Source organism: Ailuropoda melanoleuca, chromosome 7 (assembly GCF_002007445.2).
Source record: "Ailuropoda melanoleuca isolate Jingjing chromosome 7, ASM200744v2, whole genome shotgun sequence".
In the NCBI taxonomy this organism is placed as follows: domain Eukaryota; kingdom Metazoa; phylum Chordata; class Mammalia; order Carnivora; family Ursidae; genus Ailuropoda; species Ailuropoda melanoleuca.
The window spans coordinates 65,685,512-65,698,952 of NC_048224.1; the positions used below are offsets into that span (position 1 = coordinate 65,685,512).

General features: G+C 47.9%; 1 protein-coding gene across 2 annotated transcripts; it reads right to left on the minus strand.

Moving 5' to 3' along the window:
* Window positions 1–438: 438 nt before the first annotated feature.
* LOC100466916 (C1q and TNF related 9) lies at window positions 439–13,405 on the minus strand. Of its 2 annotated transcripts, none has more exons than XM_002920662.4 (4): window positions 10,878–13,405; window positions 5,763–5,949; window positions 2,826–2,888; window positions 439–1,524 (listed from the first exon to the last, which is right to left on the minus strand). In XM_002920662.4, the coding sequence occupies exons 2-4, from the start codon at window positions 5,926–5,928 to the stop codon at window positions 752–754; spliced, it is 1,002 nt and encodes a 333-aa protein (XP_002920708.1). In that variant the 5' UTR covers window positions 5,929–5,949; window positions 10,878–13,405; the 3' UTR covers window positions 439–751. The 2 variants fall into 2 exon arrangements, with proteins under 2 accessions (XP_002920708.1, XP_034520888.1); XM_034664997.1 differs by lacking the exon at window positions 10,878–13,405 and adding an exon at window positions 3,324–3,545 and having other exon boundaries at window positions 5,763–5,877.
* Between the last annotated feature and the right edge of the window lie 36 nt (window positions 13,406–13,441).

Genomic DNA, 13,441 nt, shown 5'->3' on the forward strand with positions numbered 1-13,441 from the left:
GGTTCCGTGAACCACTATTTAATGAACCGAACAGTGATTAAAACCTAAGTTACAAAATGAGCAAAGCGTTCCACAGCTTTCTGGGATGTCTCGTCGTCACCTGCTTACAACTTTTATTAGTTACTAAATGGAATGAACATTTGAACACTTCCCTTTTCGTTCTCCCAGTGTCCTCAGACATTCAGATGAGGGGTAAGTCCTGATATGGCTCCTTCAAGCACTAAAATAACATCAGAACACTAGTCCCACAAGAGAAATACATGCAAAGGATTCTTCAGATAAGGGGAATGATGAAAAGTCGTAAATAAATAAATGCAAGCATTCTTTAAGATTTTATTTATTTATTTGATTTTATTTTCTTTTTTAAAAGTAATCTCTGCACCCCATGTGGGGCTCCAACTCATGACCCCAAAATCAAGAGCTGCATGCTCTCCCAATTGAGCCAGCCAGGCGCCCCCAGATTTTAAGTAATCTCTATACCAACATGGGACTCGAACTTACAACCCTGAGACAAGAACGACATGCTCCCCCGACTGAGCCAGCCAGGCACCCCAATGCAAGCATTTTTAAACTTACTCTTGGAAACAGCACATAAGTAAGTCACATAAAATCAGCTTTAGGAATAACGTTCCTATTGTTGCCTCTCTCTGATTATGACAATGAGAGTGATTCATAGAGCAGAATCATCTGATGACGGGTTCACCACGCCCGCTCCGAGGGCTGGGGAGGCAGAGCCCGACACGCCTCCCCATCACTGGCTGCCAAACAGAAGGAAGCCTGTGAAAGTCGTGTCATCGTCCTCGTCTGCGAACAAGCCATTGAACCTCTCCCCTCCTGCTGCCTGCACCCACACCTCGTCCCCCAACTTCAGCGGCAGCACCGTGCCGCCCGATGCCTGGTCCTCAGAGCTCATGTAAGCGTCCTTGGTGTTCAGTATTTTCACCCCATTTTTGACCAGAGACACCTGAACGTTCCTGGAGAAAACCGTGATGTGGTAGGTGAAGTAATAGACCCCGGCAATGTGGCAGGTGAACTTCCCCGTGGCTACGTCGTAATGATTGAACTCATTATACAGGATCTTATCAAATTTAATGGGCACATCTGAAGTAGGGAACTTGCTCAGTACCGTGAGCCCCACCGTGAAAGCACTCTTGGGCAAGACTGGAGTCTCACCGATTTTCCCTTTCTCGCCTCGGTCCCCTTTCCAGCCTCTCATTCCCCGGACTCCTGGCTCTCCCTGGGGTCCCAAGGGCCCAGCATCTCCCTTGGGGCCAGGCTTCCCAATGGGGCCCACGGGGCCAGGTAGACCCATTGGGCCCGAAGGCCCACTGCTGCCCTTTAGCCCTTCTGGACCGGTGGGCCCCACACTGCCTTTATCCCCCTTTTGCCCTTGAGGGCCAGTCTCTCCCCTGAGGCCTTTCTCTCCCATGGGACCAACAAATCCCTTTGGCCCGTGTTTCCCCGGGGGTCCTCGTGAGCCCTGATCGCCTTTGATGCCTTTGGCTTCAACTTTTCCATCTGCTCCTAGGTGGAGAAAGAGAGAATAAAGGAAAAGATTTGTGAAACATCACCTTGTAAAACCAACTTTGGCACACACACACAAACACACACACACACACACACACGTGTGTATGCAAAGGACCTTCTGACTCGTGTCCACTGTGTCAGTGTTGGGTTCACATCAGAAATTACAGCTCTTTGCCATCACAGTCTACTCTTTGACCGTTAAACAAGGCTGAGCCTTGAGGACACATCTGTGGAAGAGGGAAGTACATCCAAAGGCAGATGGACTCGGGCTGCTTTCAGTCAACTGACACTCAGCCCTAGTTCTGTGACATCCCCTACGAAACTCCCCATGGGAGTGGGCACAGAATAAAGGCTTCCTAAAGTGTGGCAGTCACTGCTCTGTGCTGGCCAGGCCAGCCCATCCACTGCACCGACTGTATCGCGCTGCTCATCGCTGTGCGTACGTTCTCGGTGCTTCCCTGTCTCCTCCACCCCGACTGGAGAGCAGTGGTTACGAGCACGGAGTCTGGAGTTAAATGCCAGGATTCAAACCTGTCTCCTCCCTGTAGGCACACTGGGACATTAGGCAAGCTGATCAGCCATGACACCTCTGTTCCCCTGTCTGTAAAATCGGGATAATGACACTGCCTCATGCATAGGCTGTCGTATTGAGGCAATACGTGAAAGGCACTTAGGACAACCCAGCACAAAGTGAACATTATTTGTGTTTGCTATTGTGACCATTCTCTCTCCCCATCAGTCACAACTGCCAGAGCCCTCCTTACCCCTCAGGGCCCAATTCCAGCACCACGTTCTCCATGCAGTGTTGTCAGAAGCACCGAGTCAGAATTTAATGTCACTCCTCAATGTTCATCCACTAAACCAGGCTTCAGTGAACTATGGTCTGTGAGCCAAATCCAGCCTCCCACCTGTTTGTATGGCCCACAAGCTAAGGGTAGTTTGCATTTTTAAATGGTCACAAATAATATTTGACAATACATGAAAATTATATACAATTCAGATTTTGGTTTTCATAGGGATTCACTGGAACACAGCCCCACTTACGTATGTAGTGTCTGTGGCTGCTTTTCACAGCAGTTGTGACCGAGACCGTATGGCCTGCAAAGCCGAGATTACTTACAATCTGGCCCTTTACAGAAAAAGAATCACGAGCTTCTAGAGAGCAAGAGCCCTGTTGCCCTTATTGTTGGATTGTTCTCACAGCCTAGCAAAGGACTTGTCCTGGTGAGCACCAAATGGTTACTAAGTCACCGATGGCTCAGAATTAGAGCATGGTAAAATGGAACACAATTTCTGACCTCGCTCTCCTTTCTCTCCATTCATTCCATCCTTCCCTGGACCACCAGGATGTCCTGGTTCTCCTAGGTGGAAGAGAAGATAACAGACAACAGTTAACATTCCAATTCTGCATTTCTTAGACATTGGTCTCCATCGGGGGTGTAGACCGGAGGGTCCTGGGTGTGTGCCCGGCCCTGACACACACAGTGTTCCTCGCAGAAGTGCAGACAGAGAGAGGCAGATGTGAGCGAGCGCCAGGGGCACGGAGTTGTGTACAGGAAGTGAGTTATGAAATGAACGGGGTGGACCTCCCAAGCACCCAGCTCCAGGAAGGCAGGACAGGAAGGGAGTGTGTGCACAGATGATCACAATTACATCTCTCTCTTGTGAGGGGAACTCGGGTAGTGACTGACCGTTGGAGGCACTGGGTGGCCTTCTCACTTCTTTTCTCTCACTCATGCGTAGAGTGGAATGGAAGGTTCACTAGCCTCCTAAGAAACACAGATGACTATGGTTACCTGGCACTATTTGGGATGGAAGGGAGGATTCTAGAAGCATCTCTCCAGCACCTTCGAGTGGTGGTAAATGTCACTGATCAAGTTGGCGTGGCAGACACCATTGGAAACATTAGCTGAGTGAGATTCTGCCTATCACAATGAGATGTGAGCACAGAGCAGGCAACGCTGAGCTCCGACTTCCTGTGTTGTAAGTCAACATCTCTAGACCAAAGGCAGTCCTTGCTGTAAGGAGGGAGAGTGGAAGCAAAAGATGAAGGAATCATGAAGTCACAGCTGTATCCTGTGCATGTATGCACACATATGTACACACACATGTGCACCCACCCCAAACACACACACATGCACACCATGGTCCCAGTGGGAGGGTGAAAGAATGGATATCATTAAGATTGAGGTTTTGCCATTACCTTGGACTGGGCTTTTTACTACCCAGAAGTGAGACTGGTCTAAGGCAAAAAGTGACATAAACTCACTGAAGATGTTACCCCTCGGACACCCCACAGAGCAGATTTGCAGGGCAGTGGCAGAGAGATGGTTGGTGACCATCTGTTTCATCCAGCCCACCCAACAAACCCCTTGGAGCACCAAATGCCACAAGCAGGGAAGCACCTAGAAACACCTAGACTTGCATTCATCTGTACAGCCATCTTCCCATAAGCAATTTGTTCTAATACTCGTTTCTCCAGATCTTAACAAAGACTTTTTAAAAATCCATATGACAATAGCATTTGCTGGTAAAGCATTAATTTTAGTCCATCCTGAAGTTGCTTTCTTTGTATTATTTCAACCATTTTTAATATAGCTAGAGGAATATCTAATCCAATATGATTATGAAATATCAAGAAGGCTTCTAAATGTTCAAGTTTAGTGAAGTTTTCATACTTTAATGTATTGCTGAGGAAAAATGACAGTGCTTTGTGTTCACGTTCCACACAGAGTCCCGAATGTCTAATGAATTGGGGGTGCTTCTATTAATAACGATACCCCATGGTACAGTCTACAGTGACGATGAGGTTCATTTTCATGAATGTAAATGTAAATTCATATGTGCAAAGTCCTACAAATTTCTAGGTTTTTGTCGGACTTCTTGTCAGATGTGATTAGTTCACATGGTTTTCTCCTACTCATATACGGCAGAAGAGTTCACACTAAGACAGATGACAGCTCTCCTGTTTTCGTGGGAGTCTTTAATGTCCGCATTAGCAAGTCAGCCTTCAATCTTTGATTTCTCTGCACAAGTATTTCAGGCACCCATCTGTTTGGGATAGTTCAATAGGACAATTTGAAAATCCCTTGGGATTTATGCCACCGTACACTGATGGACGATGAGAGTGTGAGAGCTTCCCTTCTCCCACAGACACATTTCAGGCCTCAAATGACACAGGTCCATCTGCAAAGGGACCAATGAAGCCAACCAAGCCAATGCATATATTAAATATTTTTAAAGCTTAATTTCTTTTTCTTCATCTAAATTTATCCTTTAAAATGTCAAGAGTAGGGGCGCCTGGGTACCTCAGTCAGTTAAGTGTCCAACTCTTCATTTTGGCTCAGGTCATGATCTCAGGGTCCTGGGATTGAACCCCACGTTGGGTTCTGTGCTCAGCGGGGAGTCTGCTTGAGATTCTCTCTCCCTCTCCCTCTGCCCCTTCCCCACTGACTCATGTTCTCAAATAAATAAATAAATGAATCTTTTTAAAAAATAAATAAGATGTCAATAGTAGTTTTGATGTTTTCTCCCCGCACCCAGATAGATCAGTCTGCTTATGTGTCAGGTATGTGACCCTATGGTCAACCCCAGGCTCAAGAACTCCATTCAAGAACCAAGCCTATCAGTTGGTGTTAGGGAAACCACTCACATATCCTGGCTTTTGCCAATTTCCTTCCTAGAGGCTGGAACCTGTCCCCAGATCCCCAAACCCTGGGGCAGGCCCCAACACAGGACATACACACCTGAGTACCGCTGTGTGGCTTCAGTTACCATCTACTTTTGTATTCTCTGTCACTCCGCGTCACCTGCCTCACCGTGTGGCAAGGCATTAACTCTCCCCTGCACTGCAGCCAGGTGCTCTCTGCTAAATATTTAGCAATCAGATTTCTCTATAGACCCTGTGTGCCAAACACCCAGCATACCTGCCATCTGAGACAGAAGGATCAATGACATCATATACTTCTGAGGATGGCCTGCAGTATCAGAGGTGATGGCTAACAGTTGTCCCTCTAGATGTCCATGGAGGGGGCCCTGTTGGTCTGGTCCTGCACTGTTGCCCAGAATCTGACCAGGAGCAGGCTCTCAGCCACTGCTTTCTGGGCAAGGGGTGCACGAATGAAGAAAGGGGGAGCGGACAGGCGATGGCTATGCTCTTAATGAATGAACAAATGATCTAAGAGGAACAGAGGGGTAAACAGAAGGGCATCTGAAGGCCACCAGGTGCTGAGTACCTGCCTCGCCCTTGTCGCCCTTTGCTCCATCTCGTCCGTCTCTCCCAGGCAAACCATTGTGACCGGGATTCCCAGGGATGCCAGGGTGCCCTTGCCTGCACGTGTCCTGCGAGTTCACGTTTCCCATGCAGATTCCAGTGACAAGCAGGAGTAACCAGATCCTCATGGTTCAGATGATGGAGCTGAACTGCAAGAGGGAAACAAAGACCAAAAGGAGAAGCCTTTGTTGCTGGGGCCACAGACACAGCCTCTGTTCCTTCCCGTGGAACTCAGACCCAGCCCTGGTCAGCCTTGGACAGAATGGTCGGACCAGATAAGGGTGGGAGCTGGTAGCAGACAAAGCTGCTTGCAATCAGAAGGTCATTGTTCGGGGTGCCTGGGTGGCTCAGGCAGTTAAGCAGCTTCCTTCGGCTCAGATCATGATCCCAGGGTCCTGGGATCAAGTCCCTGGTCAGGTTCCCTGCTCAGAGGGAGTCTGCTTCTCCCTCTGCCTCTCCCCTCTGCTTGTGCGCTCTCTCTCTAATAAATAAATAAAATCTTACAAAAAAAGGAAGAAGAAGAAGAAAAAGGCCATTGTTCTTGGAAGGAACACGTGTGACCGGGACCCTTTTAATGGTGAGCAATCAAGGAGAAAGCCAAGTGCCAGGTAAGATACTTCCATTTATCACTCTAGTGTCAGTAAACTGCTTTTCAGAGCCAGAGAAGAGACCTGTCTCACAGGGCTGCTGTAAAAACCAAATTTGACCACGATGTGCATAAAAGCGCATTTTCAGTAGGGAAGTAAACAATTAGCATTGGACCCAGCAATCCCACTTCTGGGTAGATACGCAAAAGAATTGGAAGGAGAGAATCCAGCAGGTGTTTGGGCACCGTGTTCAAAGCAGCCTCATTCACAGCAGCAGGAAGGTGGAAACAACCCACGTGCCCACTGACACGTGACTAGTGGAACAGAATGTGACATACACACACAGTGGAATACTACTCAGCCTTAAGAAGGAAGGAAATTCTAGCACAGCCAACAACATGGATGAACCTTAAAGACTTTATGCTAAGTGAAATCAGCCAGACACATAAGGACCAGTAATGCATGATTCCACTCGCATGAGTCGTCACATTCAGAGAGACAGGGAGTAGAATGGTGCTGGTCAGCGGCCGGGGGAGGGGGAGAGGGATCTAGTGTTCAATGGGGACAGTTTCAGTTTGGGAAGATGCAAAAGTTCTGGAAGTGGATGGTGGGGACAGTTGAACAATGCGAATGTCCTTAATGCCACTAAACTGGACATTTAAAAGTAGTTAAAATGGTAAACTTTATGTCACGTCTATTTTACCACCATAAAAAAAAGAAAATGGAATGAAAAATAGTAAAGCATTCCAAGTGGTCCTACTATGGTCAGATGTATTCTTTGAGTTAAGGTTTGTTTCTAGGGGAGACCGCTGCGAAGGCCACACGCACATGCACACGCACCGCAGGGCACCCCATTTGTGAAGCACACTTTCGTGTCTTCTCGAAAGTTCTTGATTTGCTTTCCAACCCCGTCAGGAGAAAAGGCAACGCTGGGTGGTGAGGTTCGCAATGAGATCTGAAGGAGCAGAGCAGCTAATCAGACCAAGTGTTCTAGACAAAGGGAGCGTGCAGGCACGACCTTAGGCTGGTGTGCACACGGGATTCAGGGGACCCTCTCGACCACATCAGATCGCCCCAGGAAGGGACACCGCATCCCTCTCTTTCGTGGCTGTGTAGGAGGGGTTCCATTTATTCATGTCACTGTAGGACTGAAAATCTGGCTCTCCATCTGACCGTATTTCCCTCCTTACTGTATTCCCAGTACTCACTATGAAGCCTGGAACTGTGTGTTGAATAAATATGTGTCAAATGGAATGAACGTGTGGCAGCAGGTATCCTAGGACATAGAAAACTAGTAACGTGAGGCTAGTGCGATGGGTCAGAACCCAGACTCTCACACAGCGCCGACGGCAGCGGACATCTGCACATCCCTTCGGAAAGCTAAGGAGAAAAGACATCTTAAACCCCGTGATCTCATCCCGACAATTCTTCTTAATAATCCAAAATTTGTGTGCCAAAGATATTAACCATGGCATTATCTGTAATAGTGAAAAAGTGCATACCACATAACGTGTAACAGTAAGGGTTCTAAGTAGAATATTAACCACTGTAATAACTAGGTAGTTCATGTAGAAATATGTAAAAGATCTATGTTGTGTTGGATTTTCAAAAAGTAGACTGAAATGCCATGCACGGGGCGCCTGGGTGGCTCAGTCGGTTGAGCGTCTGCCTTCGGCTCAGGTCATGGTCCCAGGGTCCTGGGATCGAGCTCCGCATCGGGCTCCCTGCTCAGCGATGAGTCTGCTTCTCCCCCTCCCCCTGCTCATGCTCTCTCTCTCTTTCTGACAAATACGTATATAAAATCTTTTTTTAAAAAAAATAAAATGCTATGCACGTGATGAGTGTCCCTATGGAGTTATGCATAGTGACAAAAACTAGAAGCAAGGGTACCCAAGAGAACATGGTTGCTTCAGAATGGTGGGGTTATGGGAGTTCTTCCTTTTTAAAAAATGCTTTTTTACCGTGTCTATTAAAATATTTCTAGGTCTGTATTTTTAAAACCAGCTAAACTTGTCATCCAAAGGATTATATCGCCATCTTATGGAAGCCTCTAAATATCAGAGGGTCCACTTTGATGCAAATAGAGTACTTTTGGAAAAGGAAATACAGATGTTTCCCTTTGAAGTCACAAACTTACGCCATTTCAGGAAATTGAGTTGTTTTCTTAGAGCCAAATTCCATAAATAATCCACACCATCCTCTTTTGTTTAACTCCAGAAGTGACCGGTGATAGTCAAATCTAAATGGCACAGACCAACCTCTGCTAAGAGGTCTACGTTTTTCTTTTTTAATTTTTTAAAAAAATGTGTGTTACAAATATTCCAATAATACAAAGATCGCAAGATCATAATAGTGTCAAATTGAGATAAACTCCATTTTGTCCTCCAGCTAGAGAAGAACTAAGATAAAAGCAAGCATTTATCCTCCCATAATCTCTTTCTCTAGCTTTGTGTACTTGCTTATACCACACGCCTAGCACGTAGACAACCTTCCACAAATGATTTTGAATGACCGAATATACTTTGCTCCCAAATAAACAGTGAAATAAGTGATGGCACGGTCTCTAATAAGCAAACTGAGAAGAGGGACATGAGGGCTTGCACAAGGAATGCATATAGTAAACGATATATAAATATGTTAGTTATAAAAATAAAAAGTTACATTTGGGGTCTCACAAAACCATGAACTGGATCCTCAGTTTCTTAGTTCAACTACAGTTGATACAGTCAACTTTCAATTCCTATGTCTGGTGCTTCCCCAGAATGCACTGGAGCTAAGATCCCCCATCTCCCGTATTTCCCTTCCCCCTCCCTCTTCTCTTAACTGGATCACCCCCATCTGTTCTCCACACTACACCTAGACTAGGGGTCACCTCTTAGGTGCCACCCTAGATTATAAGCATTTTGAGGATAGTAACTGCATCTTTTCACTTGCTTATTTTCAGTACATCACAGGCAAATATTTGCAGGATGATTTAAAAAGAAAGAGAGAAACAACTTTTGAAAGAAATATCCTAGCTCCAGCTGTGTGCGAAGCATCTCTTGGGGACGTGACTGGGTATTCATTCTAATCAGTGTCAGTGCCTCTGAGGCAGTGACTATTTTCAGTTTTTTAAATCTGTTGCCTGCAGGGCTGTCTATCGAGGGAGTGCTCGTCTACTTTGACGATTGGGCTGACCACGCATGCCCACAAAGCTCCCTCACTTTGGATGAGTGCTCACACCTTCGACAGCAGAAGCCTTGGCGTTAGTCGAGACTTGGGGTTAGCAGTAGGGAAAAGAGACCCCAAATAACAGTGGCTCAAGCAAGGTTGTAGGATACCTCTTTCTTTTTTGAAAAGATTTCACTTATTTATTTGAGACAGAGAGCATAAGCAGGTGAGCAGCAGAGGGAGAGGGAGAAGCTGAGCAGGGAGCCCAACACAGGGCTCCATCCCAGGATCAGGAGATCATGACCTGAGCCAAAGGCAGATGCTTAGCTGAATGAGCCACCCAGGCACCCCTATACTTCCCTCTCATGTCAGGGATGGGCTGGTAGGGCAGGTCTGGTCTGTGCCATCATCAGAGACCAGAATTTTTCTATCCCCAAAGTGTTGCCCTCCCTCAAGGAGTCCACGATGTCTTGCATGTAAGCCCGAGAATCATAGAGGATAGATGCAATCCTTCTGCTGAACGTCTAGTTCACGGGCGAAGGACCCTGGCATTCTGCTGCTATCTCATAAACCTGACACGCCGACACAGTTCGGGGGCAGAGGCACACAGACTGCAAAGGGCTTTGGAGTTAGAGCCTCCTTCCTTCACAATAGGTCCTTAGTTAACTTCTGATTTCCCGGTTGTTTCTCCTATGCTTGACCTAGACTTCCCCCTCACTCCTGAATTTCCTGATAAAAGGTTAGTTAGTTTACTAAAAGACGGCCGCCGAGCAGCCTGTCAGGGGTCTTCCAGCCTCTGTGTCCGTGCATCAAATTCAAGGGACGAAACAAGCCCTAACATCCCTCCCAGATTCGACAGTTTAATAATCTAAAAATCACAGGGTATTTCCTCGTCGAATACATTTTCTTCCACGTGCCCTACACATCGTACACTTAATGTATTTCTTCTTCAGCATACGTGGAGGGGCTTGTTTTTAAGCTATGCTGTGTAAATTAGGACAGCCATAAATCTAAAAATGTACACACTACCAGCTTCTCTAGAAAGCTCTCTAGAAAAGTCTGCTATTCTTACAATTTTTTCTAGAGCGTCATCCCTCCTTCCAGCCAGTTTGCAGCTTCCGGCAGAAGGACTTCAACATCTGCTCTTATCCCCTGTCCACTCTCTTCCTCAAGAATGAATTTGGAAACCAGCTTGCTCCTTTCCTACCCAGAACTCTGTAGAATCTGCCTAGTTTGCAAATAATTAAGCAGGAACATTGTGCACCGAAAATGTAAGAGCCGTTTTCAGACTCTGATGCCTTAAACTGAATGTAAAGAAAATTGTTTCCTACCGCACTTACCTGACCCCCAGGGCTGCAGGCTGCACCCAGGTGCTGCACAAACCAGGAATAGAGGGCTAACTAAAGAAAATCACGCCTTCCTGCCATACAATTCCCTAGCGGGTCTATCTGCAAAACAGCAGGAAGGGGAGGGAACAGAGTAAGGCACAAGATGTCTTGGAAGAACTTCAAAAATTGCAGCCACACTTGAGCCGGGTAGCATCTCCTACCGGTACCGGTTCAGAAAACTTAGCTCCATTCCCCCCTGTGCTTTTCAATAAAGGGAGAGAAAGCATGGCACACTTCCGAGTAGTCTGGAAGAAGGGATCCGCACAGCAGGTGCCTTTCCTAAATGTTTGTGCCTTTGCTTGAACAGCTTCCCTGCTGACCTCGGGCCGGTTATGGGCCAACAGGACAAAACCGAAGATGAACAGATTGGAATTCCAGACCATTGGAACACACATCATTTAAGTAGATCTCTCAAACTACTGTGTAGGTCCTTTCATTTTGGACACTTGTGTATGTTAGAATTTCGTGCTCGTTCTCTTCACAAACACACCATCTGCCACTGAGAGAAACATGGTGCAGTGATTTTTTTGATGCCACGCAATCATTCATTTTTAATTTTTCCCGATCAGAGTCTATGAACATGGACCTCAAACTTTAAAAATAGCATCAGGAGGACAAATGTACTCAACGCTGTGCTGAGAACCAGCTCAGAGAACCTAGTCGGATTGCAGAGGCCACACAGAGAATGGGCTATCCAGGTGCAGGGCAAGTCCACTGAACAGAGGCAACACCCTCTCTACTCGCCATGCCTCAGTGTCCCCATCTGTACTGCAGGCAAAGCAGTCCCAACATCACAGGGAAGTGGCACGATTTAATTTGGTGACGTAAGTTAAGCCGGTTTCGCTTCCACCATCTCCATAGCCTGATCTCACCTCTGGATCCCTGAATGCACCCAGACACCTTCGGTCCTTTCTCAGCAGGAGGGGAGCAGCGGCAGCATTTGCCCTGACGATTCCTCCTTTCCGCTTTTGCTGTCCCTCCCCTGGCCCATGTCATCCTTATCTCCCCCTTCTCCACCCCAGGCTTCTTCCCAGTTTTCCTCCTCTGCTTGGTCACTCTCTGGGGGTGTTCCCAGGTCGATGGCCTCCTTACGCTGTCTGCTTCCTCTCCTGCTCTCACCGCTCTCTCGAGCTGCACACGGCATGGCACTACCCACAGGTGGGACCGGATAGTCACACGGGTCCCGCCATCCCAGCTGTTCTTTTCTGAATCCACTGATGGCGCCAGCACCCAGCCATCAACCCCGCCATCACCCCAAGGCAGAACTTGGGAAGCACGTCTCCTCCCAACAGCTGTGGCCACGGCCGAGCAGCCTGCACATCCAGCCTGCCCTCCTTTCCCACTGTCTCTTTGCTGGACACGGGCTCCCAAATCAGCTCCTGCCTCTGGTTTTAAATCCGCCATTTCCTCTGCCACTGGCGTGAGCTCCGGAGCACAGCCGGGCACAGCTTTCCTTGCCTTCAATTCTTTGCCTACAGAACGAAATCCCAGCACCTCATCCTGGTTGGCAGATCTTTCGGGATCCAGCTTCCACCACTGCGGCTTCTCACATAACTTGTGGCACTTTGATTCAAGCCACACACCCGGGGGCACTGCCATGCTGGGTTAGTGCTCCAGGATGCTGCTTGGGCCTCACCTCCTGGGCCACCTTCCTGCCCTGACAACAGATGAGAGGACTCCCTGAAGGCCGTGTAACTCAAACACAGCCCTGGTGTTGCATGATTCACACCGAATTTTAATTACACTTTTATGTGCCTGCCTCCCCTCTCTGACCACAGGCTCCTTTGGAGGATTACCCATTTCGGCTTGCCTCCCGAATGCACAGGGCAGGTGGCTGTCATGTGAGGTCATCTCCCCCTCAGCTCTTCTAGAAAGTTCCCACCGCCCTCTTTTCACCCCTTCCTACATAGGGCACCAGCTTGGTCCCTGGAAGCCACCCTTGAGAGGCAGGCTTTCAGATTCCCAGTGCTCCCCCTGCCCCTCTTCACCCCTAAGCCAGCTCCCTCTTCCGGTGCAGCACAAGGCAGGGGGAGCAGATCAGTTTGGGAAGTAGGTGGTTGTTGAGAGTAAACAAATAGTGGGGACTGGCTGCTTGGCAACCTTCTTAGGAATACTTTACTGATTAGAGTCACAGCAAACAATGGGCTATTTACTTAACTTCTCTGAGCTGTTAATTAGAGAAGGAAATTCTATTTCCCTGCCCCCAAAGGGTAAGCAGCCAACCTCCTGGTGAAGCGGCCTCACCGGCCTCACCACCGGGGCAGCAGCTCTGAGATGAGAAGTGTATATAAAGGCCCGTGCAGTTCCTCTGCGGTCCAGCAGCAAGAGCTGTTCCGAGAGAGTGCAGCAGGCCTTGGCACTTAGGGTTTGACCTTATCCAACCCGGGGTGACTTTTTCCAGGCAAGTGGCTCCTCCCTGCTCCCCTGGGAGCCCTTCCTCCCTTACCTATCTAGGGCCTCAGGCCTGCTCATCCACGGATGAATTTTTACTGAAAAGAAGTCTATCAATGTCCAGA

Bases quoted from the DNA above. Each gene is read 5' to 3' on its own strand.
- LOC100466916 (XM_002920662.4), bottom strand. From the start codon at position 5,928: ATGAGGATCTGGTTACTCCTGCTTGTCACTGGAATCTGCATGGGAAAC. The intron at 2,889-5,762 runs GTACTCAGCACC...TCTTCCACCTAG, and splicing joins GGGCGACAAGGGCGAGGCAG to GAGAACCAGGACATCCTGGT. The intron at 1,525-2,825 runs GTCAGAAATTGT...TTCTCCACCTAG, and splicing joins TGGAGAGAAAGGAGAGCGAG to GAGCAGATGGAAAAGTTGAA.